This window comes from Lepisosteus oculatus, chromosome 10 (assembly GCF_040954835.1).
Source record: "Lepisosteus oculatus isolate fLepOcu1 chromosome 10, fLepOcu1.hap2, whole genome shotgun sequence".
In the NCBI taxonomy this organism is placed as follows: Eukaryota; Metazoa; Chordata; class Actinopteri; order Semionotiformes; family Lepisosteidae; genus Lepisosteus; species Lepisosteus oculatus.
In genome coordinates this window covers 33,500,085-33,526,186 of record NC_090705.1, presented here as the reverse complement: position 1 = coordinate 33,526,186, position 26,102 = coordinate 33,500,085, and the positions used below count along the sequence as shown (strand labels likewise).

General features: G+C 41.3%; 1 protein-coding gene across 1 annotated transcript; it reads left to right on the top strand.

Moving 5' to 3' along the window:
* Positions 1–888: 888 nt before the first annotated feature.
* On the top strand, positions 889–25,383 carry LOC102695082 (TBC1 domain family member 20). The gene is made up of 8 exons (XM_006635842.3): positions 889–1,120; positions 2,865–3,050; positions 3,601–3,681; positions 4,945–5,131; positions 7,874–7,975; positions 14,651–14,792; positions 16,542–16,726; positions 21,272–25,383. The coding sequence occupies exons 1-8, from the start codon at positions 1,045–1,047 to the stop codon at positions 21,522–21,524; spliced, it is 1,212 nt and encodes a 403-aa protein (XP_006635905.1). The 5' UTR covers positions 889–1,044; the 3' UTR covers positions 21,525–25,383.
* The last annotated feature ends 719 nt before the right edge of the window (positions 25,384–26,102 follow it).

The window sequence follows — 26,102 nt, the reverse complement described above, 5'->3', positions numbered from 1 at the left end:
ACACTTATATAGCACTTTTCTGGACACCCCACTCAAAGCACTTTACAGGTAATGGGGACCACCAATGTGCAGCATCCACCTGAATGATGCGCCAGTTCGCTCACCACACATCAGCTATGAGAGTGATGAAGCCGATTCATAGATGGGGAGTATTAGGAGACCAGGGGGAAATTTGGCCAGGACACCGGGGTCAAACCCGTACTCATTTCGAGAAACACCCTGAGCTTTTTAATGAGCACAGAGAGTCAGGACCTCGCTTTTACGTCTCATCCGAAGGACGGCTCCTTTTTTACAGTATAGTGTCCCCGTCCCCGTACTGGGGATCCACACAGACCTCAGGGTGCTGCTTCTCGAATTGAATAACCGAGAATTTTAGTTAAAACAGATTGTTCAAGCCCAGAGTGCAATTCAGAATGGACACCAGATATTACAAACCTAGTCAACGGTATAAGGGGATTTTAACACCTGCTTAACATATCAGAATTGAATAACTACATGTCTATAGGAGCTCATGATTTAATATTGACATCTAATGTACTAATGTACTTCAAAACCCACATGGATTAGCCTCTTCGGCCTACAGCTTCAGATATCACTACCACCAATTCCATTACTTCTTCTGTCAACAACGTTGCGGCAGCCGCCACACAGGTACAGGTAAATTCCGAAAAATAAAGACGGAAAAGAAGTGGATTTTTTTAAAAAAACTACATTTCCTAGAATTCCTTGCGTGACCAGGCGCTCTCAACATAACCTGCTTGACGCCAGCGAGAGAGCCCGGCCAATCAGAAGCAGCGCTCAGGCTGGGTCCTCGAGTGGGCACCAATCGGATCAGAGACAACGACAGTTCCCCTTTCAGGTTTGTCAAGGTTGGGGTAGAAGGCAATTTGCCATTGTAGGGGGACGGTTGAGGTGAAGGAAGGCTGATGTGCTGATTTTTGAATTGGTTCTGCTTGCGTAACCTTTCGTAATTTCGTTTGTATTATTTTAAATTATTTAAAAGTATGTGAGATCTTGGGAGATAATCTAGTGTGTCACAAGGAGATGAAGAAGGGAAAAAAACACCAGCAGAACACTGGATCCCAAGTGACTGGAAATGGAACCGTGAAGAAGCAAGGAGGTTAAAAATCGTTCATTTATTATTTTAATGTTTCATATAACCCGTGTCAAAACGGGGAATATTTTATTATCTCAGCAAAATTACCTTTTTTTATCCGTCATACAAATCCATGTTAAGCTAAATTCGTCCAGTGTCAAAATCGGGCTGCTCTTTCAGTCTGTGCCTACGTGTAAGTGCACGTTTTCGGACAAGCGACAAAATGTGTAAATGCATAATCATGAGCAGCGGCAGTGTTACAGTCGCAGTCGGTGTTTTTCGGATATAAATTGTTGCACCGTGTACAGTTTGTTTATAAAAAGAGTATAGTGATTTCGTACCGGTAGCGTAGGGCTGTGGAATATAACCTGAATTGAGTATCCCATCTCGGTAATGAGGAGACAGATAACACGATGTTCCTTCGATGACAATTTGACTTCTTTCTATTGTTGCAATGAGGTATTTAATACAGAAAATTCTGTTTCATCGTATCTTGTTTGTATCACGTCAGGCTGCATGCCTAATGCAAACATCTGTACAATTGTTCCCAAAGCTGTTAGCTACTGTTTTCCGTGTACACGTAGTATTTGTCTTCCCATTTAACATGGGAATTCAACAATAAAAACACCATTAGAGGAATATATGATTACGCTGTGAGTGCAAATCTGTAAATTAAGGTTTGGACACAATCCCAGTTTTGAGTTGCAGTCGGTTCTTCCGATTCGGGTATGGAAAGTGGATTCAAAGATCCGCCGTTATACAAGCAAAGCGACTAGCAAATTGTGACACACCAAAACAGAGAAATTGAGGACCACGTCCCATTAGTATGAAGTCAAAATAAGATCATTCAGGCCAGATACTGAAGAAGGACAGTTATGTAAATCAGTGTTGGGTACAGGAGGAAAGTATTGATGTGTCTTGATCCACCCGGAAATTAGCAGGTGACGTCAGCAGGGCTGTGAATGAGCCCTAACACGGGCGCGTGCCGCGGGGTGACCTCGCCTGTGTTGTGAGACGTTGTGAGATGTTAATGTCATGTGCCATTAAATATTGATATTGGATTCTATGTTTCTGTGTGCTATGTTTCTGCCTTGTGTCAGCGTGAATGGTCTTTATTATAGCATACACCTGCAGTTTTTACATCTGCGTCTGTCAGCATATTTGATCCAAGTTTTTCCTTTTCTTTTTAAGATCCTATCCGTTGTTAGTCTTCAGTGTTCAGTCATTTCTAGAAGCACACTGAGGACATCACATAGAGATGTGCAGGTACTGCATCTTAAGATGTTGATAGTCCTTCAGAACGACAAAAAGAACTGGTTCCATTCAGCTGATTATAGGTCTTTTCAATTTGTTTTGATCCGTCTCTCTATTTAGTTTTAGGTGACTGGATTGTTGCTTTTCGCTTCAGCGTATCCAGTTCGCTGCCAGCAGGTTTAAAAAATAAAAACGATCAGAGGCAAGAGGTGGCCACTTGGTTTTTGTCTAGATCGGGTGGTTGCTGCTAGTTTTTCCAATCGGTAATTCCATCCAGCATTTCTCAGAAATAAAAACAACATTGCAGAGTAGTTAGGATCTAAAAAAAGGCTTCCCTTTCCACTGGCAAGTGAAATGTATTCACGTCGCTTGAAGGCTGCACATTAGATAGGGGTGCCACAACTTTGACCCGCTAGTGAGTTCAAGTGCTACGGGTACGTCTTTTTTTCCCTCCTTACTCTCCCTGAATGCCTTGCCCTGAGGGGAGTCGTTTCCTTTCGGTTCCGGCGCACAGAGCACGAGTCGAAGAAGAAGCAGAAGCTGGTGGAGATCCACCGGGCCCTGAACAGCGATCCCGTGGACATCGAGACCCTGCGCAGAGCCGCCGTGAGCGAGGGGGGACTCGTGGCGGACGAGATCAGGAGGAAAGTGTGGCCCAAGCTGCTCAGCGTCAATGTGTACAATCTGCCTCCCAGACCAGGTGAGAGAGCACTGGAAACAGCACGCAGGCGTGTGTCCATGGTGGAGATTGTTTTCAAGGGTGTGTTCATGTGTGTAGTTAAGGCAACTTAGAAAGGAAGCTGATGTTGAATTATGCTGGCATACCTCAGGTGTTAATTCTCCCCAGGTGCTACAGAAGTGGAAGCCTACGATGAACGTGCATGATTTGGATGTGTTTTTAAATTTATTGGCTGCTCTTTGTAGGTTATGCTACTTAATTGCCTCTAAATGAAGCACTGTCTTGTGGTTTGTGCCACGGTTAGGTGTTATTTTTTTAACTGTAAAAGTGCGGTATGGAAGTTGTGAATCAAGAGAGCGATTTCTAAAATTGTTTTCTACACAATTGTCACACCATTTGAAATGGTCAACCATAAAAACCTAGATGGCTTCCGAAGTAGAAATGGATGAATGCTCTGATGTTCAGTCATCAGTCTGTTGAGCTGCATTATTGACCGGAAGAGACATCTAATATTTTATTTTCAAATGTTATGAGCAAGAACGATAACAAAGTGATTCTTCAATATCCTCAGGAAAAGATGTCAGAGAGAGCCACAAGGATTACAACCAGGTGCTTCTCGATGTCCGGAGGTCAATGCGACGTTTTCCAAAAGGTAATTACAATTAATTAAAACATTCCCGTAACATCTCCCTTTTTATCTTTTGACTAGTTGTATGAAACTACTGTTTAAAAGTGACAGAGGAGTTCAGAATGGATCCCACTGTAAGAGGGTGGGATAGATATTAACAATCCACGTGTAGTGCCACTAATCTATCGTAAACCCCATTGTTACTGCAATGTTGCAATATTCTGCAATTGTTAAGGCAGAAAATTTCAATTGGAAACCGTAGAATTATTTTTGTAAGTTTAAAAAAATAATATTTTCTACAGTTTATTAGTGCAACACCCTGCTTGTATCTGAATCCAAAGTGAACAAACTTCGGTATGCCCAGATTTTGGCAGTAATTGCATTACTCCTGCCCTGGTGTCCTTGCACAGCTAAAGTTTGTTACTGCAAAAGATTTGTGACTTTCATTTAAGATCACTTTGTTAGCCATATACAATTTCTTGTATTAGGAATTTGTCTTTTCACCTACCCCGACTTGCTCTCCATGAGACACACAGACAGGGAGAGAAGATTGGGGTCAGAGCGCAGGGTCGGCCCTTTCTATACCGCGCCCTTGGAGAAGTTGGGGTTAAGGGCCTTGCTCAGGGGCCCAACGGAGGAGGATTCCTCTGCCGGCCGCGAGATACGAACCAGCAACCTTCCAGCCACAGGCGCAGATCCTTAGCCACAGAGCCACCCCAAACGTAATAGAATCCTGTATTAGAAAGCTGCCACATTGTCACAGTATAGGAGCACAAGGTGGGACAAAAAAAAAATGGATCGATACATTAAAAATGTTCAAATTCATTGTGTTTAGCTACAAAAACTGTCTTCACAATTCTTTTCACATTCATTCTGACCACATCAAGAAACAAGTTCTATTAGTTCCCTGCTGCTCAGTAAATCTCCACCAATTGTACAGGTATTGGGGGGGAAAAGTCAACTTTGACATTGCCGCCCATTAAGTGTGGTTCATACATTTACAGAACCCCTTTGCCTGGGTAGTTTTAGAAAAGCGGTGATTGTCCGTTCTATGTAGGTCCTGATCTGGCACCTCGGCCTCCTTCCCCACTCGGCGATTGCATCCCATTGTCCTTTGCAGAACATACACTCGCTCAACAGATGGCAGAGGTGACAGACGTGGACTGATTATGATGTAAGGAAGTGACGGGCACCCGCTGTGCGCGGGGATGTAAAGCGCAGAGAGTCCGGTGTCCCGTGGCTCGAGCGCGGGCTCTGCCTGGCTCAGCTGTCCTCTCTCTCCTTCAGGGATGCGTGCCGAGCAGAGAGAGGTCCTGCAGGAGCAGCTGACTGACATCATCCTGGACGTCCTGAAGAGGAACCCTCAGCTGCATTACTACCAAGGCTACCACGATATCGTGGTCACCTTCTTACTGGTCGTGGGAGAGAGAATGGCTGCAGCTATGGTGGACACTCTGTCAAATCACCACCTCAGGTAAAGGGGTTCTGTCTTAATAATAATAATAATAAACTTTATTTTATATAGCGCCTTTAAAGATGGCTTCTCAAATTACTTTACAGAATGAGAACAACAATAAATAAAAAGAATACACAAGATAAAACACAATTGCAATAGACAGAGGAGACCGTGGTACTAAGAAAAGCAGAGGAGTGAAGAATGGCACCAGTTAAGAAGAGGCCTTTCTAAAGAAGAAGGTTTTGAGTCTGGATTTGAAGGAGTTTAGAGAAGGTGACTCTTTAATATCCTTGGGCAGAGAGTTCCAGAGCTTGGGGGTATAATAGGAGGAAGGCCCTGTCACCCATACAATGTAGACGGGCTTGGGGGACAGTAAGGAGAGCAGAATTAGAAGAGCGTAAGTTGGGAGGTGGGGAGTAGGGCGATAATAGTTCAGACAGGTACTGAGGTGCCAAGCCATGCAGAGCCTTGTAGGTGAGCATGAGGATTTTAAAGTCCACACGGAATTTGACGGGAAGCCAGTGCAAGGACTCCAGGATAGGAGTAATGTGATCATTTGCACTAGACCTGGTCAGGATTCTGGCTGCTGAATTTTGGACATACTGCAGTTTGTTCAAAGTAGATTTAGATACCCCAGCGAGTAGAGCATTACAGTGCAGTCTTAAGTGCATGAGGGAGGCTTCCTTATTTTCAGCAGTTATTTTTTCATAAATGAGAAATGACTCCCTGAGATAGTTACAGTAAATGTAATTCTTTTATCCATGTATTCACTTCTTGGCTACTTTCTTCCTGTTTAAGTAAATATTACAAATAAGGGGATGTGAATATATATTCAAAATTCAGGTCCTGACACCAGCTGGCTTTTCAAGTACATTATGGGAAAAATCACAGCTACATAGAGAACCTTAACATTTATCGACCTGTGCTCTCCAACACTGTGTGGTCACAAAGTAATAAACCAAGTGGCAAATTTAAAAGTATTTTTCCAAAAGCACATGCACATACAAAGTTCACCGCTGTCCTTTACAGATATTTTCAAAACTAAGTATTTCGGGGTCCTGCGTTTTTACAGGACCCAGAAAAGCAGAATTCACCTTGTTACGGAGGCACAAATGCCGTATAGTAAAAGAGAGTCCTTTTTTCTTATCAAATAAACCGGTTCTAAATGGAACTATTTTTTTTCTAAAAGGGGTACTTAACAAACATGGACTTTTTTCCCTATTCCAAAACCATGCTGCACTAAACAAGTAGGTCTGTTTAAGGCAATAGTCTCTTAATAATAATAATATAATAATATCTTTCACTTATATAGCATTTTTCTGGACAGCCCTCCACTGCAACGAATGTGTAGTCCCCACCTGGATGATGCGACAGCAGCAAAAGTAGACCAGTACGATCACCACACACCAGCTATCAGTGGGGAGGAGAACATAGTGATGAAGCCAGTTCAGAGATGGGGATTATTAGGAGGCCATAATTAGTAGAGGCCATGGGGACATTTGGCCAGGAACGGCAGGGTAACACCCCTACTCTTTTTGAGAAACACCCTGGGATTTTTAATGACCACAGAGAGTCAGTTTTATATCTCATCCGAAGAATGGGACATAAAAGGCTAGTGTCTGTTTTTATAGTGCTCAGATTATGAAGAGATAATGTATTCTCTGGTCAGTAAAGGAGGAGTTCTCTCACATTTTACTCTTTCTCTATTCCTTTCTGGTCTAATTTTGTTTTTCTTTAATACTGATCTGGGGTGTAGTTTTCCTGTGTCTCATCAAGATGAAAGCTTGCTTACTAACCTCACTAGGACTGACACCTTCTCATAATCACCAATGGGAAAGTGCTTGACTGTAGAGCAAAAACAGGTTTTCATTTAACTGTTCCAATGCCTTTGGAAGGCACTGTATAACGATTGAAGGGTGTTTTTCCCTCAACAGAGAGGGTAACAGATGAAACTGATTTTTTTCTGATGTCAGTTGAGGATAGAAAATTCACTGCATGCAAACAAGTTAATAGTGGGGGAAAAAAACATTGGAAAAACAATCTGCAATTTCCTTTTGACCTGCTAATTTGTGCTGCAGGTGTTGCTTCAAGCTATGAAGCCGTCAGTTTTGAAATGGAGTACACAATGTCTGGGTGACAGAAGGTGTGGCCAACGCAAAATGTCACATATTCCCCAGTAAATGAGCTTTCACCAAAGCTGAACTAAACATAACCGAGCCTGCAAGCACATGGAATGTGTTCCCAGTCCATCTGCAGGATTTGATCAACAAGTGCCTGTGTTAAAAAGAGATTTTGTCTGTGACGCTATTTCAATGCATGTAATGAGAATACTTCAGCAACGTCCTGAAATGACAATTCTGTGCCCACTGTGCTTGGGACTATAATCTCCTTTCGTACTGACAGTCTTTCAGCACAACTGCAGTGCTAGGATTTACTGTCACAGCATGCATTGTTTCTTCTGACTAAATCGGCTGTTTTGTGTAGTGGTGTGGAAATAAGCAAGACGACCATCAACTGGGGAAGTATTTGTTAAATACACATAAGCTCAAGGGTAAAGGGAGCTGGTGCGATTTATTTAAAATTCCACCTTGAAGACAACCAAATTGTGGTATTTACCTTAAAATTAATGGTTTTGCTCTTCTAAAATGGAGCAATGGATATTTTTCCACACTTTAATATACACATACAGGTGTATTTAATTTAATATACGCATTTAGATGGTTAAAAGATAACTGTGCATATTTTTCACTTCATTTTTAGGGATTTCATGGATCCTACGATGGATAGCACAAAGCACATATTAAATTACCTCATGCCAATCTTGGAGGAGGTTGATCCAGAACTCCATGACTTCATGCAAAGGTAGGGCTGTTTATGTTGAAACGGGAGCACCTTGTTTCTTCCTTGTCTGTAGCAAGACGTTTGCAACATGTCTGACCCCTCCACCATTTAGAAAACAAAGTTCCCGAAAATGGAGTCCATGTGTGTCAGATGGAAGTAGATCTTCCCGTGTTTTGCGAGAAACACTGTAGTATTCGTGCTTACTGGTTCCCTTAAACTCCAGCTGTTTCACAATAGCAGCTATCAGCTGAGGCAGCTGTGGGTTCTAACTTGGAATGTTGCTCCACTGCATCTTCATGAGAAAAGCAGTGGGCATATTGTAATGATATAGTAAGCTTCCATCCAGCTACATCCTGGAAAATCAGTCATACCACCTGTGGATAATACGCAATTTCAAGTGTTCAGACCCATTTTCCAAACATTTTGTGAACCACCACATGCTAACAGTATTTTTAGCATTCTGTTACTATTGGATATCTAACAAAAAATAGTCTGCTCTTGGTGAACATTGAAATGTTCATGAATTCTTATTCAGTGCTCGAACAATTATATTTTTGAAAAGCTCTGCAGTGCTTCTCTGTATTGTGCTGTTAATTTAGATTGTTAATCTGTATTAAATTGCCATTTTGCTTTTTTCCCAAAGATGGAATGCCAGGTTAGCAGTGCAAGCTTTAGCCTTAGTCTGCCTCCACATCCCATTTTCTTTTCCACGGATCCCCTGTAGGATCACCATCAGGAAACCCTCAATGCCACAGTGAAGCCATATCATATAATTCGCTTTTTCTCTGTAAAAGGGAACCGTGCGCAAAATATCACATATTGTTCAAACCAGACAGGCTAGCATCCCCTAGATGGAAGTTTAAAACATGCTACCTTTTGCAAAGATAGTCCAAGATATGAAATACTGAGCCTTTTTTCCCAATTTTGTTTTTGTTTTTCAGTTTGATTTTTACTTTGTATCTAAACAGAAATATGTATGTTCCATGTCCTTTAGAATGGATTGCAGTGAGGTCATTGTGTTAATACAGAAGCACTCTACAGGATCAAGTCAAGACTGAGAAACCTTTACAACCAGATTTCTAAAACAACTACTATACTTGACTGTTTTAATCGTAAAAAAAATGAACAAACATGATTAAAAAGCATAGCTAAATTACGTATTGATGGTATTTAATCTCCCTGAATGTTAATAGGGCTGTGTAGCCAGTCACACGATGAGTTTTAGAGTGTTGCAATCAGACATGGGCAGATATCGCTAACTGTTTAACTCCTCTGAAGTCACTTTGGGTTTTCTTTCCTGATGCTCCCTGTGGTACGATGAGGATTTGTGCTTTGTACAAAACAGAGCTGTAGGCTTGAAAATGTGTGTCTGTCAGCTGTGTGGCTTTTTTAAACGTCCAGGAAGAAGAATTATCAGCTTATATACAAGCGTTTTCTTTGGCACTTAAAGTAAAGCGATTTGTAGGCCTCTTTCCTTTGACTTTTGTGACTGATGTTCTTATCATGATGACATATTTTATTTTCTGCAACACAATTTGTTTTAAACTAATACATCTGCACCATGTCAGTCTGTACTGTGTGCTCAAATTATTGGAATCTGTGGTGATCAATGGCACAGTAGATCAGTAGCTGTTTACAAAGTGTTTGAAAGTGGATGGACAAGAATTGCCGGAATCGCATATAGATACATACCATAAGGCACTGAACAGTGCAGTAACATAAAAGGTGAAAATTCACAAACAGCCTTATCCACTTCAGGGTTGCTTAAGCCTATTCTGGCAAGCAGTTGGGGCAAGTAGGGATACCCACTTGACGTGACGCCAGACTCTCAATAGGGCACTCACAGACACAGATGCAAACACGCACACACTCACATCAGGGCCTGTTTTTGCACAAGCCAGTTAACCTGCAAGTAGGTCTTTGGACCTAATCACGGGGAGAACTTACAAACTCCACACAGATAGCATCCCAGGTCTGGAATTGAACCCGGGACCTCAGCACTAGGCTCACCACTACATTGCTGCTGTGTCACCCTACCCATTTATTAGCATGAGTAAGACATACTTTATGCAACAGGACATAATTGCAAAGTGAAAACAGCCTTTTCACCCTTATAACATTTTTCTGCTTGTCGTGATTTCTTAGAGCGCTGCATAAGGATAATACAGATACAGTTTTCAGCAAATGAAATGCCGAATGAGTCATGTTCTGCAATTACATTCTATTATGCAATGTTGTTCTGTTCTGAGTTTCAGATGCATAATCGCCTTAGAGAGATACTTGACAATATTGAGATATTATCACCTCAAGTTAGAAATATGGGTCGGAATTTCCTTGATTCAGAATTGATTTTTAATTCTTGCATTTTCAGCGATGCAATGGAGCAGCAGGCTGGATTTCAAGCTTGCAGCCCGTTTTCATCAAGCAGATTTTCTGCAAAATAAGACAGTGTATTAAGGATCATAATAAGAAGCAGTATAACTTTCTAATAGTCTGAGCATAGAAGCTAAGCAAGGCTGGGCCTGGTCAGTACTACACCATTAGGGAAAACCTTCAGAGTAACCCAGTTTGCTATTGCAAGTGGTATTGATGGACCAGTAGGTGGCGCTTTGCTCATCAGATGAGATACTAAACGTAATTGTTTATTACTAGCACATTAGGCATCCAAAGTTGAGTAGGGATGTTATTACAGTTGACCTCACTAAACTGCACTCTGGGCTTGTACACAATGACTTTTCTGAATTTACCCCTTTAACTCCGTTGGTAAAGCAGTTTCTCATGACTTTACCTAAACTAGTACATTGCGGGGCTCATGGTACATGGTGTGGCACTTCAGTGAATGATGATGTGGTTCCTTTATGTGTGAAAAACACTTTGAAATGTTTTAAGCTTATTTAGACACATGGAATTATAATTGACAAAATTCTTTTCTCTCAGGAGTTGTGATATTGACTGTTTAAAGTCCTGGCTTACCTGAAACTGAGAGCTTTGGTTGTTTGTGTAACTGATTACCAGAAGAGCTACTCTTTAACTGATTTACCAGACAAGTTGGCTAATCACATTCGAATGTGAGCAGCTTGCATCCTGATGAAATCTAAAATGAGAAGCCATGTGATCCTTACCTTTTATTGTGCGGGCTGCCTGTACGATATGGGTTTGATTCTAAGATTTATGATTAAGTGTTAAAAAGGCAGTAAATAGCTGTACTTGTTCATATTTAAATAACCTGTGTTTTGCTTATTCGTCAGGCCATGCTCTGTATAATACTTACTGTAGCTCACCCTGAGTGATAGAGGTTTCTCCTCTAGTATATAATGGCTGTGTAATGTCTCCATGCAGTTGAGATTTTGGGCCAGTGACCTTTTGAAGCTTAATTTACAAATAATTAAAACAAATGGGGTAAAAACTCAATCAGTAGTCATAATTGTATTCTAGTTCAGCTGGGTAGCTGCGTCAGCATGCGTAGGCTGCAAAGGAACAATTAATAGGTTTATTCCATGCTGAAAAGAGAAGAAAGAAAACACAGCGTTTTGGCTAGTTTTAGATGTTTAATTAAAAAAATATTGCTTTTGTCATTCTTTTTTATTTCCTGTCAGTTTTGTTGTAAATAGTACTTACTCTCTTATTCCCGAAAAACAAGTAGTGACTAGAATAGTCGTTTGCAAAGAATTGTTCATTTTTGATGAGACATTTATGCATAATGTATTAGACTTGTTTTTGCCATTTCAACTTGTATTGCTCCTGAAAAACAAAAATTTAACAAAATCTTAAGGAATACTTCTGAGCAAGTGAAATATTAAAACTGGTGCAAAAACGTATTTTTAGAATGCGATTAGCTGCATTCAGCTCTAACGAATGCAGAGGCCCTGATGGCTTATATCTTAATACACATACTGTAGGACAAATAACTTTATTTGAACAAATCATCATTACTGCTTCACACTAAATGGGTGCAATGTCAATCATGTCCTCTATACAGGCAGTTTTGTTCATATTTTTGCTTCATGTGTAGTTTGTCTGTAAAGTGCAGGATGCAAGTCTGTCTCGGGATATTAATTACAGTAGATCAAAAGCAACAGATATAGAGAAAATCAATTTTATCGATTTCCTCTTATGTACTTCCTCCTTCCTCCTGAGTTTGCAAAGGCTGATGAAATGTGAGAAGGGGGGCAAAAAATGAAACTTTTGCAGTAAATTAATACAGTAAACTTCCTGTTTATCAGGTACCTTTTCCACCTCTTGTATGTGCATAATTGATTACCTGACAGAAAATACACTTCTGCACGCTATAATTGGGAAGTCTTCAGTTCTTATCTGTCTCAACACTCTGTGCAACTTGAAAGAAGCTGTCGGCAGTCAAGGGAACATATAAATAGTGTTGTCGCTGTGTTTGCTATCTCAGTGTCACACCCCCTTCTAATAATTGGCATTTGCATTTCCTTTTTATATTGACGTGTCAGGTAGGCCTAAATGCATCATTTTTGAATGGAAACATCAGCGTCTTTCCAGTAAAACGGTGCTATTGGTGTTTCTTTCCCCCAAAGAAACATAACCCAATATTTTTTCTTGATTTGACCTGTATCAAGCTGTTTGTTTTGAGCCGTTTCAATTCCATGTGGACCAAAGGTTTTGGGGAAGCTATTCGTCCGTCCATTTTTTAAGCACTTTATCCAATTCAAGATAACGGGGGGGAGCAGGAGTCCGTCCCGGCAAGATTCAGGTGCAAGGCAGGGTTCACCCTGGACAGGACGGCAGCCCATCGCAGGGCAGTCACAGACACAGACACGCACACACTCGCATCACATTAGGGCCAATTTTCCCAGGAGCAAATTAACCTTAAAGCAACCAAAGGTAACCCACATGATCACAGGGAGAACCTACAGACTCCGAACAGACGGCAAATCAGGTTTGAAATTGAACCCAGGCCTCCTACCGCCCTTGCAGAAGCTAGCGGATGATAAATTGTGAAAACCCATCGTTCAAAAGGAGAAACTATAATGGACGGCTTTTAAAGCTTAAAAGGAGGTCAATATGACTGAAAGGCTAAGCTGAATAAAAGTAGAGGTTTTCATTTTTTCAATTTATGGTACGTACCAAAATCTGTCCGTTTTAAAACCTAAAAGTGTTACAAATATACACGCCAAATCTGATTTATTTCCGCAAAGATAACTCCAAAAGCCTGTTGTCTGAATGTGTACACGTACTTTTGGTGGTTGGTGGCGTTTCAGGTGCCTGCAGCTTCGGCTGCACCGAGCATCACAGTAAGTTATTTTTAATCGCGGGACATTTAAAATTTAGAGAAGAAGAGTGTCTCTTTATAAATAACGAATGTGTGCATCATGGGAGCCCGAGGGAGGTTTACATACTGCTGTCTGGTCTGAGTAGCACAAACACAGGAAAAATGTGACTGTCGGAATAAGTGCTGCTGTTTCACTTTGCGCCTAGTATATTAGCTGTGCTGCTGTAGCTCTACTGCTCATCCCGGAATGAGGGCAGAGAAAGATGCATTGTCTATAACTGCAGTCATAAGAGAGCAGGTAACAGGTTCCCCTGCCAAGCCGAATGGTGCAGAGCTTCTCCGAGGTCCTGTGAGCTGCCACACTTGGCTGCCTGTGGTTTATGAGGCCAAAGTGACAGAGCACAGGCCTGGGGAAGTGTAGGGAGCTGCAGGATCTTGTCCTTGGGCTGTAATAAAGTTAAGAGGAAGAAATTACTCATCCTAACATGGGGGGGGGGAGTTGGAGGAAAAAAGACATCAAAGTCTTTTATCACCATGTTGCCACTTTCATTCAGAATCATTGCTGACCGAAAGCCAGTCTGTCTCAGTTCAGGTCCCAGCAGACGGATATCCGCATCATAACTGACACTGTTGTCAGCAGTTTCACAGTCAAGTCAAGGACTGTGCTGTTGCTCTCTCTCCGAAGGGGAGAGCCTGGGAGGCAGGAGTCCTCTTTTTTTTTACAGAGCTAGGTAGTTGTTTTTACACCATGCTTTATCCTTTATACACCCCCTGCTTCAGTAAAACTGAATTCCTTAACGCTTTTGTTTTGCTTGAGTGTCGATATTTACAGCTGCACATTTTTTTGTTTTTTATCGGATGAACACTAGGACCATTTAAAAAAATAAAACAGATACGAGGCACGCGTCGGCCACACTTGTCATCCAACCCATAGTTTTCATGCTGTTCATCCTGGTGAGGGTCATGGCCCAAACTCTTCAGTAGCTGTTAAAATGAAACTTTTATTATAGGAGTTTTAAATTCATTCGGCGGTTTAATTGCCTTCGAAAACCACTTTAAGATGTCAGGCTTCATTTTGTACTAATTGACTGGCCCTCCAGCACCACGGTATTGGTATAAACAGCTGGGTTTTGCGCTGTGAATATCAATGGCGAGACTCTATTGCTAATGTATGCTGTACCTGTAGCTGGGTGAATGCCGTTTCGCTTCAGGGCACAGAAGTGTTTCATCTGAGGAGCTTTTTTTAAGCGTTTCAATGAAGAAAATATTGAGCCTATTTTTTCTTCTCAAAGTCGAGTAGCATTTTAAAGATTTTAGAAGTCCCGTCTGCGAAACAAGCCCCGACGTAATTGGAAATTATGTTTAATTAATACCTTACCCTAATAAAAATGGAATTTGTTTTTTGTTCAGTTTCCCCTCACTAGTGCCCTTGTGGTGGTCTGTTTTGGCTCCTGCAGGGCAGAGGTGGGCACAATCTTTGCGCTGAGTTGGCTGATCACCTGGTACGGGCATGTTCTGTCGGATTTCCGGCACGTTCTCAGGCTCTACGACTTCTTCCTGGCTTCCCATCCCCTAATGGCGATCTACTTTGCTGCAGTGGTAAGAATCCAGGTTTCCTTTCTACCAACCCCATTTGCACCCCGGTAATTTTTTTAATCTTATGGGCTTGCTGGTGTGAGGGCTCTTTTAGCTTCCACTAAAAGTGGTATGAGGGCTAAGGAAAAGCACATTGCCTAGGAATGAGTATTCGTAGCCACACTGTTATTGTTACATGAAGTAAAGGTTTCTCAAATGGTTTTATACCCATTTGGAAGAATTATTTATATTACACATATGGTTTATATCACGACCTCGTGTTTATACGACACTCGCATAGTATTCATCCTATGTGAACCAAACATAAGTGTTAAAGAGCCTTTTCCATCTTTTTCTTCTGACTTGGCAAAAGCTGCCTATTTTGTAATGGCAGGCCTGTAGTTAAGAAATGTACTCCTTGTTCAGATTAAGTACTTAAAACAAATTATTTTGACGTATTTGGTCTTTGCCTAAATAGAATTTTTATTTTATTACTTTCATAGCAATCAATATTGAATTTGTAGGCAACCTGTCATGAATTTAAGTTTGCGGGACTGGAAAAATTACCTATTATTGTTACTTAGGTGTCAGTTTGTATTCAGTGATGCATTATGTTTGTAGGATGTATTGTGTTTGGGAACTCATTTATGAACGATTTGAAGAGGTATCAAGAGTTTTGCTGTCATCTGTCTGCAGTCACTTTTCCGACTGTAGTTCCTGTGATTATATTTTCATATTTTCTTGTCTTGTCTTCTTCAAGAAAATGCCCAAGAACGATACATTTTTTCCAGTATTTTTCTTATTGCAAGCCTAACTCCTATTTGTTTGTAATATGAAAAGAACAACAGTGATACCAAGAAGTGTCAGTATTTTAAATATTTAATTTATGAGTTCCTGTAGGAAGCTGTGTTTATTATTATGTACCATTAAGGAGTTTGTTTCTCCTTACACTTATGATTATAACTTTCTGCCTTCAATAATAATTATGCATCCCATTATTTTTTTTGGTCTTCAATTTGTCTAGTTCGTGCAAAGCAACTGAGTTACTCCTCAAGTTTCCGAAAACTAGTTTTAATCTGGTATAAAAAAGGGAAAATTGAAGTTATGCTTTGACGTTTGTGCTGTTTGAAGTTGTATTTTGCCTCCATTATGTTTTCAACAACAAGGCATCTTTAAAAGAAAAGGGAAGGATTTAAATAAAACTTTTCATTACTTTCTGTTTTTGTTCTCACGTCACGAGGGAGTCTCGAGCACTTTGTTGTAGACCGGTTAATTAAAGAACTATAATGAACTCACTAGAGGTTTGTGTGGAAGACTTTTGCTGTTTGAGCAAGATTAGTTTAAATTGCTCCTTTCTTCTTTCCCATAAGCGTATTCCCCTTCAGATATGGGGTGGAAACCTGAAGGGGCACTCTGGTGTTTGAAGTTTGGATAACAAAGACTCTGGAAAATGTAGCATGGTTGCCAATAGTATAAAATAGTGACGGGAATTTCCAAAGCCTTTTGCTCCATAGCAAAATTCAGTCCTGGTTCAGCTATGTATGAGCCGTTTAGAAGTACAGATCTGGTTGGAGATGATATGAGGCTGAAAACCTCAAATAATGTTTTCACTCAACTCATTTTCTGTTTTTGAGATGAACAATGTGGAAACGTCCAGCTTGGAACGTTGTCCTATAACTTAAAGCTTACGGAGTGATGTGGCAGAGGGAGCCAAAAGACATACTGCAGCATATCCCTGCATCTCCTCCACCTCTCCCCTCTCCCCTGTTCCAGATAGTTCTTTACAGAGAGAAGGAAGTGAAGAGCTGTGACTGTGACATGGCCAGCGTCCACCACCTCCTGTCCCAGATCCCCCAGAACCTCCCCTACGAGGAGCTCATCTCCACTGCACAGGAGCTCTTCACTCGTTACCCTCCAGTAGTGCTCGCCAAGAAGGCTGCCCTTCAGCCCCGCGAGAGGTAAGAGAGAGAGAGGAGATACGTGTGGAAACTGACCCGTGTCTCCTGAAGCATTTTAAAACGTGCGTACTGTAAATCACACCGGTGTAGAAAGTCATCTTTTCCTGGACTCAGGAAGGTCACTTGACCGGAATGCTTCGTTTGCAAGTACCTAATGGCTTTCTCTAAGTGTAGTACATCTTGGCGATTTCAAGTACAGGTGTCCTTTTTATGGATCCTGACATTCCTACATAAACCTGTCTCCATATCGGAGAAAAAATAAGGGTTTAAGCGTTGCTTGTTGCGTTCCTACCTCATTTGGAATGTCTCCAGATTTCCTCTCGCTGCTGCTCGGAGCGACACATCGCTCAGGAGACCAGGGCTGATGGGACGTCACCCGGTCCGTTCACGCAGTCACCCTCCCGTACATTAGAGGGCGCTCTTTCACCTGAGTGGCCCGAATTAGATTCCGTCAGGCGGATATCATTGGTATTCAGTCGCTTCAAGCTGTGTAGAGTGGTTGAGTGGCAGAGCAATTTGAAAGGGAGGTTTGATGTTTTATCCACTTGGCTGAAGGACGGACAGCCCGGCTATGATGGCAAAGCTCACAGAAACCCTCCAGGTAGGACTATACCAAGGGACTGCTGCAGGGCTGGCGAGGAAGCAGAGGGAGGGATGTGAAATGACACGTACTAGAAAAAGGTTGTGCCCTTCGCCTGCAGTTCTAAACTGTTGGAGTGTTCGTCCTCTTTCTCAAACTTTTCTGGAAAGTTAAAATTCATGGTCAGCACGTCTGGATCTCCTATAGCCTCCTCATGCAGTGTGATGGATTAAGGATGGTCAGCTATAATGAACTCCCTGGACACTTTAAAAATATTTAACTAAGAAGAAAAATTGGATCATTGTCAGATCAGTCTGGTGCAGTAGGCCTCTTTGTTATATATTTAGTTTCAGTTATTCACTGTGCAGGTTCTACATAAATGATGGTGTAACTGCTTAGTAAGATGTACCCAGAATTGAAGAATTCAGCACTAATCCCAACTGCTGACTGTGATGCTGTAGAGGCGCCAAATCCAGGCAAGGTAGCAGTGCAAAGACACTGTGAAGTAGATTTCTGTCCAGAAGGATATGATAAGTGGTTTTATTTAAGGTAGGCAAGTGCAGCTGATCTAGTATAATTGATCGAGAGCCGTTCATGTTTGTGTAGACCGTCGTGAGGGGCCAGTAATGTTTCGATAAAGGACTTGTGAACTCTGAACACAGGCTCTCGTGTCCTGGGATGCTCATTCTGAGGCATGACGCATGCTGTTTGGCACCTTAAATTAACTTCAGAAATTAAACAAACAGCATCTGCGGAGCAAAACAGAAAACCTAGATTTAGTGAGAGTTAATCCTAATTTGTCAGGGAACTGGAGTAAAATACACTGGCGTTCTCATTTTTATTTTAAAATTTAGTCAATCTGAAAAAGAGTTTTCAGGAGAATGTGTTATATTTTTAAGGAAAAGCTGAAGTTGCACGACTGACACGAGACTGGTCTTTTCCCCCCAGCATTTTGTGATCGTTCTCCACCATTAGCTTGTCCTATCAGAATGTCTTTTCTCCAGAAGGTGGGGCTGTTGAGCATGAAATCACAGGCTGAGATCCACCGCAGCTGATGCCTTTTAGAGGTGTTGTAATGCAACAGTCGAACGTCCTGCCTATCTCCATCTGCATCCTTTCCGCCTAAACGTTGCCTGTCAGTCTGGAGATTGAATTTGTAGATCTCATTTCCTAGAAGGGAAAAGAGTTTTGGGACGTTGTTCACATGCGCTCACGCACAAAAGAACCCCCAACACATTGCCCTCCAAAAGATCAGTAGTTTTGTTCAGCTACGGTCCGGGTAAAGCAAAATAAAGCAGATACAGGCCAATATATACAATGCCTATGAGGAAAGAGTGGTGAAATAAAGTGCATTTAACAATTGGGGTTACTTCAGGCTTTCATTTGTAGCCTTTTCAGAGTTAAAGGGACTCCAGGCCCCTTATGGGGGCAGCTACCTCATGCAATAAATAAGACCTGTCCCTGGGTAATTATGTGCATGCCTAATTTTGCATAAATTACATTCCCCCTCAGCATCTGCGGCCTCGCGGGGCTGGCACTCCACAGCAGGGGTGCCGGGGCCCGTGTGCTCTCATTGTTTGTTGGAGGTGATGAAATGAGCATGCATGAAGCTTTAACCTTCCTCTCTATTGTGCTGCCTGACCTGAAAGTGTAGTGCAGTGGAGGGAATAATTCTACATTCACCCCAATGGTCATTATTTGCAGCAGTATTCATGTCTCTGCACAGTTCGTTCACCAACGCTAATGTTTGGCCGTGCAATATGTACAATATTACAACAGACGTCATTGTGTTTTTTTTTGTCTAGCTGGTGTTGCAGGTGAGGTTAATGTTCAGCGATGTAGATCCTAGATTCTAAAACGGATGAATTGCATTAAGTGTTGCAGCCCAGATCCATCCTTTTGCAGTGCGAATCGGTATCAAGAGCAGCAGGACTGTAAAAATATGATTACCGACAGGATTTGGTGTGGATGACTTTGTCATTGTCTGGCATCATCCTGGCAGATCTGTGATTTATTTTGTGTCCTCAGGCTGGACTTAATCGGGGGCAAGACGACGTGTTGCTACTCTGCAGCCACGTTGTAAAAAAGAATGAATAATGTGGATGTCAGTTTTCTTTTTTCCCAGCGTTTTCTGATGATTCTTATCCCTTTTTTTCTTCCCCCTCCACGTACCTAATATGGCTTGTTTTTCGTATCGGTCAGATATAGCCCCGAAACAGAAAATGGGTTTCTAAGGTACAGAAAGGAAGGGGTGGATAGTAGATAAGCCTGCACATCCATTAGGTTAGAAATGAAGCTCTCTGAAGGTCAGGCAACACTTGAACAAGGTCTTCTCACTCCACAAGGTCAAGTGCAGCTGTGCTTCCGGACAACCACTGAGGTTTTCTGTACGATAGCGGTAGTCCCATTGTACAGCCAGCCTCTGCATTGCAATCTAATCTACATCTCCCCCTTCACAGCAAACATATTTATTTCCTCAAGGCCCGGATGACAGTCGCTTGCAGATTGCTTTCAGTTGCTCTGGCGTCCCAGTCAGCTGCACTTTGTTTCCCGCGGAATTTTTGCCATGTCGGATTCGGTGAAGACGGCGCGAACACTTCGAATGAATGCACAGATATCCCGATCCTGCAGGGGGACACGTTTTCCCCCTGCTGTTGCCCTTTTGCCGATGACCTCTATCCCTCGGGAGTCCCATGCGGACATGACCTTTTTGAAATATCGCCAAGTTGAGCCGTCTGGGTCACTGAAGCTCCTACCAGAAGCGCCCACCCCAACATTTACCCCTCTTTCAGAGTCAGTGAGGTCTCCCTCCAGATGTGTTCAACATTCGTATCCATGACTTTTACAATGCTGGGATTTTATTTGCTTAATGAATGCCACATCTGTGTGGAATCCCTTGATTTTAATATACTAGGTGTCCCTCATTTACCCAAGTGTCTTCATTTTTGTCCCAAACCTGTTCACCGTGATTTATGGGGGCAGAATGTTTAATTATTTTGTGTGTTAAACTTTTACACATCAACGTTTAAACTTGCTGTGGAGCTATTTATATAACTAATAGCTGTGCAACTTTAGAGCTAGATCCAAATGAGCTGAAAACAATGAACTGGATGTCTCATTAAAACATGTAGTTTGTTTTCAAAGACACTGAGCCTATATATTTTTAGTTTTGTGTATGCTTTTTTATTTTTAAAAGCCCTCTCTGGCTAAATCATTAGCATACCAAAAGAGGCACTGCTATAGTTAATTGCATTAAACTTTCATTCTCGTGTTTTATAGTCTCTGGAGAAAGAAATTAGTCTGGAATTATGACCCTACTTCATGGACAACAAACTCACCTTTATCTGTTATGACACAATCCGTTTTCATTATGTACTGCATGCTGTGGTTACAAGTGAATCCAAGCTCTAATTCCAGATTATAATAGGGGTAATATGGGCAGCACGGTTTCGCAGTGGTTAGCACTGTTCTGTGGTTAGTGGTTAGTTCTGGTGCCCTGCGTTCAATTCTGGGAGTGCTGTCCAAAGACATACTTGCAGGTTAACTGGCTTCTGGGAGAACTGTCCCTGGTGTGAATGAGTGTGTCTGTCTGCCTTGTGATAGACTGGTGTCCCGTCCAGGATGAATCGTGTGTTTCGCAAATTTGCTTGCCACGTTAGGGTCTGGATATAAGTGGATAAAGCAGTTGGAAAAATGGATGGAAAATAGGTTAGGTAGCTAAAATAAGTTCCCATTTGAACTGATTTGTTTTTATAGTGGAATGCAGGAATATGAATAAACAAGCCAAAGGTATCAAGTAGTGGATATCTTCATCACAGTCTAAAACGGTGCTCCATCCAGATTCAGTTTAAATGACGTCACTTTAAGAAAGAAGCACCGTGTGCTGTTCTTACCATGCTGCTGAAGGACATGGCTTTTCCGGCTGTTTCTCAGTGCCTCCTCTTTCCCTTTTTCTCTTTCCTCAGCATCACCATTAGCTCCTTCAAAGACTTCCAAATGGCCACCCTCCAGCAGCGGCCCGACACCGTCCTGCGACAGCAGCTCCGGGACAGGGCCTCGTCCGACCTGGCCGTCCCGGAGGAGGTGGCGCCCGCAGGAACGAGCCAGCTGGTCAAAATGGCCGTGTGGGGCATCTCGGCCACGCTGGGGGCCGCCGCGCTGGCTGTCGCGCAGACTGCTCTGGACTGGGCCCCGGAGTTCCTACTCCAGCTCTTTTGAAACCCTGTGCTCCCGTGCGGCGGGGAGGGGCAGTGCGTGGTGCCAAATCATGTGACGCGTCTACGTGTGTTTTATTTATTCGCTGAGTTTTATACGTCTGTCTGGTACTATCACAACAGGAAAGGGTAAGAGCCTCATTTCTGGGATGAAAAGAAAACTCAATGTATTCCTATCACGGTACATCCAAGCAAATGCGCAAGGAGCTGAACTGCAGGAACCAAGTTTGGAATTAAAAAAAAACAACTTTTATTGCCCATATTTTTGATAAATGTAAAGTGCATTCACATACAAGACCAATTCAAGAACCACTTTCCATTTCGGTCAAAAGTTCTATCTTATTTATCTGTCAAAGGAGGCATTTTTCGGTTGAAATTTATAAAAAAAGCCACTTTGATAAAAAAAAGGGTCTTGTAAGTTTGTTGCACTGATGTTATCGCCTTGAAAATTCATTCTTTAACTTGACTGAGTGTTGGTGAGGAACAAGCCACTTAGATGCCTCAGGTTTTGGACTTATCTGTCTTCACTCGCACACAAGGAGAGCAGTGTGAGCCTGACATTCTGTTTCCTAACTGCTCTGAACCTTTGTGCGACTGCAGGAACCCAAAAAGAAAGTCAAAGAACAAGACTTCAATTACCACTGTCAGTCATATCTGGAAACACGGCTCTGTGTCTCAGAAAGGCACAGGGCAAGTTGCTACAAACTCCCTGGAAACAATTTTTTCCTGTTAGATAGGAGCCCATTACAGACTGTATTTTAGGATTTTTGAGACTGGCATTTTAAGATACGAGTGGTGCTGTAAAGAGCATATTCTTCAGATAAAATGTCTGATTGCTGGGGCTCATTTCCAGACTTATAAGCAGTATAATAGTACATGGTGCAGAGATATTGTTAAAAACTTTTCAAACAATATTTTGCCGACTGGTACAGCACTTATAACTTTATCCTGATGTCGGCCAGCTCTCTGCCAAAAGGAAATGAAAAATTGTGCACAGATGTGTGGGGCTCTATTGGGTTAATGTGGTTTATTGACCGAGTTTTGCAAAGTCAGGATACCCAAAGCCATCATTAGGACAGCCTAGCCTGATCTAGAAAAGAGAATCTCTTTTCTGCCAGAGAGCAGAAAAACATTGTTAATATTTGCCTGTTATTAAGATTTGTTCAACAAACTGTTCTTACTCCATCCTACCCCCAAAATAATGCTGGATTTTCATGTGTGTCTTTGAAGTCAAGCATATTAATACTTTGAAATGATTGTTCGATTTATATGAAGGAACAAAATGGGATATCCTTAATACAGATAAAGCAAAATACGTTAATTGTATTTGTAATTATTTAGGCAAAATAGTTAATATATAAAATAGTTATATATTTTATATCTGGACATTCTTATCATGTTGTTATTGTGCACCGGAGAACCATTGGTTACATTTTTCTTAGTGCTTGAGAGTTAAGACAGATCTTACAAATACATTGTAGTTCCTCCCAAAAAGCAATATTTCCTACTTACAATAGTTACGGTATATTTGTAGGAAGGTTTAATTAAATGAAATATCAATGTACAGTATATTATAGATGCTGCTACCATATAGAAACCTTTAAAGGGGGTGTACATTTTTGTCTTGGTACGGAACAATAGTTCTTCACTTATCATTTTCTTTGGAATCACTATTGATGCGCATTTTCTTGAACATACTGGGACGGCTGTTTTGTACTTTTGAGAAACATTGACTATGCCATTATTACACTATTGCCATCTAACTTTGTAAATGTCAGCATTGTTTAAAACCTTTTCTTTGGAAAATTCACTAAAGTCTTGTGCACACCATCAATATCTAATCCAATCTCTCTGTATGTTTTTGTGAGTAACTTAAGAGGATGAAAACTGGACAAATTTCTTGTGTGGGAATAGATCAGTCTGCGATTGACTGGTGTCCCATCCAGGGTGTAACCTGGTTCCCCCATGACCCTCAACTGGATGAAGTGGTTAGAAAATGGATGGAAGGAATAGATCAGTCAAAACTCACATCTTTCCTTTATATATATGCTAATGATTTATGACTACAGAGGAATTAAGTTACACTGTGTGGAAAAGGTTTTCTAAAAAGGTCTCTTCTAAAACGATGCCACACATTTTAAATGCTGACGTTGTGATCAGCATTTATGTTAATGTATGTGACACTATTGTTTTCCATCAATTAATGAAGATACCAAGATTTGCCTACCTCAGTTTTAAAGCAACCTGTACTATCGATACTTTCATAGTATGAATTAGACTAATCACTTTAAAGACTTGAAGACTAAATACATCTTCCAGGAAAGAGCAAGGTCTTATGCTGAACTGCATTGATCAAAGTCCTTTTAGAAAGGTTAGTGAAAAGTCTAAATATGTTGCTTAAAAATCTAATGTCCTCCATGTATTTAAAAGGGAAGTAGCAGATGTAGAAATCATATCAACTTGAAGAACTCTCTAGATTATTAGGTAACTTGGTCATTTCTGGTACAATTATTAGAATGCTAATTCAGGCACCCCTGTGCTGGAAAATGCCTGCCAAACTCTCATCTTTATTTTTTTAGCTGCCTTTCTTATTGGTCTGAATCCCTGCACTAAAATGCAGAAGACTTGAAGCAGGACAGCTTTCTGGGCAATGTTCCCATAGCGCACAGGTTATGAAAGCAGCGCGCATAAGAAATTGAACTGCGCACAAAAAAATAAATTCCCCCAAAATATATGATGATAATAAAACGAACACGGTCGTCAATTGAAAAATGCTAAATTGACCACATGTGACTGGGTGCGAGAGGCCCAACTTGGCTGTGTGCGTTATTATTGCTACTTGATAATCGATATCTATGCTTTCGTAGTCTCGTACCTCGCTGCTCGTGCTCACTCGTCACTCGTTGAATCGCTGTCCCGGTCTTTTGGACCTGTATGCTTCTATGAGAATTAACTTTATTAACAAAAAATAAATGCAGGTTTACAATTTTACATACACTCAATGTAGTGCGCACATGGTTTTGTCGCTGGGGGGGAAATGCACAACTTGGACCTTTTTGCGCGCACAGGCCATTAACAATTAGAGGGAACGTTGCTTCTGGTTGGTGCAATTGCTGCATAGCGAAGGAGCAGCTCAGGCGGTAGTGCTTTAGGGTGCCGACTGGGGCTACAGCACCCCCCCTCGCTGCTGGAGGGGGACGGTCACTCCCCGACAGTGAGAGACCGGGGGGCTGTGCTCACGTGTGACCGGCGTGCCGGAGATCGCCAGCTCAGCGGTGTGCGCGGCCCGCTTGTTATAGAGGGATCGGCAGCTGTAGCGGGGGTCTGTCGCTTTATTTTATTTTATGTTTTGCAGTGGGTGCTTGTGCCAAGCAGCTGTGCCAAAGCGCAGACGCGCTTTGAGAGGGAGAAGTGAAAGGAGGGACACGCCAAGAGCAAAACAAGAGATTGACAGAGATGTGGAAGAAGCTCAATTCATCTGGACAAAGCAGGGAGATGAATTAAAGTGTAGATTGTGCAAGTGAAGCATGAGCAACAGCTGAATTCAAATATGCTTTCATAATAAGTGGATTCTACACACCATAGTAGTATTAGATGAGAATTTGTAATTAAATGTGGTTGTTTTTTTTGTAATCTATGCTGGCATTAACTGACTTTGTGACACCATTTTGGTAGATGTACCATTTACAAAACCCCCGTTTTCAAATGGCTTCCTATTTGTAAAATTATCATTTTAGTTCCGTTTTGATATTTTAAGCTGATTTAGTTAGGGGTTGTGGAATGTGTTCTGGAAATCTATACTGTACTACGATTTTATTTCTTGATCAGTTTGTATACATGAAGAATAAACTTTGATAGCAGCCTTTTATTGTACAAAAAATGTATGTGTTGTTAAACAGCTACAGTATACTACAAACATGCCTTCAAGATAAACCTGTTTGTTAATAATTTACAGAAAACAATCATTGCTGAAGAGGAAAACATACTTTAAAGTAAAAAAAATATATAATAAAAGTATGCAGAATCTTCCAGACTTCTATGAGCAACTTTGTCTAAAATATGCTTTAACTGCTTTTATAATTAATGAACTTCATTAAGTAGACTGTCATGTACTGTATTGTAGATAGCACATCTGGTTAAGTTAAGAATTAAAAGCTTTTAAAAAAAATGAGAATGCATGTTTCTTTGGTAGGAAGGTGGTGTGGATTGGAAGATTATTAGGTCAATCTACAAGGTCAGACAGTAATTCAGTAGCCCTTTTGGAAAATAAACGGGGGCATTTTGCCTATATAATGTTCTCAGAAATGAAATTCTGAAGTGTCTCCAAATAACAAAGGAGAAGATTAATATTAATATCCCAAGCAGTTCTGTCTTAGTTCATGAGCGTACAGAGGTAGGTTAGCTTCGAACTCTCAGAAATAGTTCATAGAGGGTTAATTGATTAAATTAAATTTATCCTCTCTGTCTGTAATATTTAAGTATTAATAATGAAAAATGGCTGTTAAGCGTTCCCATTCGCACGTAGGAAATGAGCTATAGTTAATTGGCCCCTGTGCTCTTTAAACATTTATAATGGGCTGCA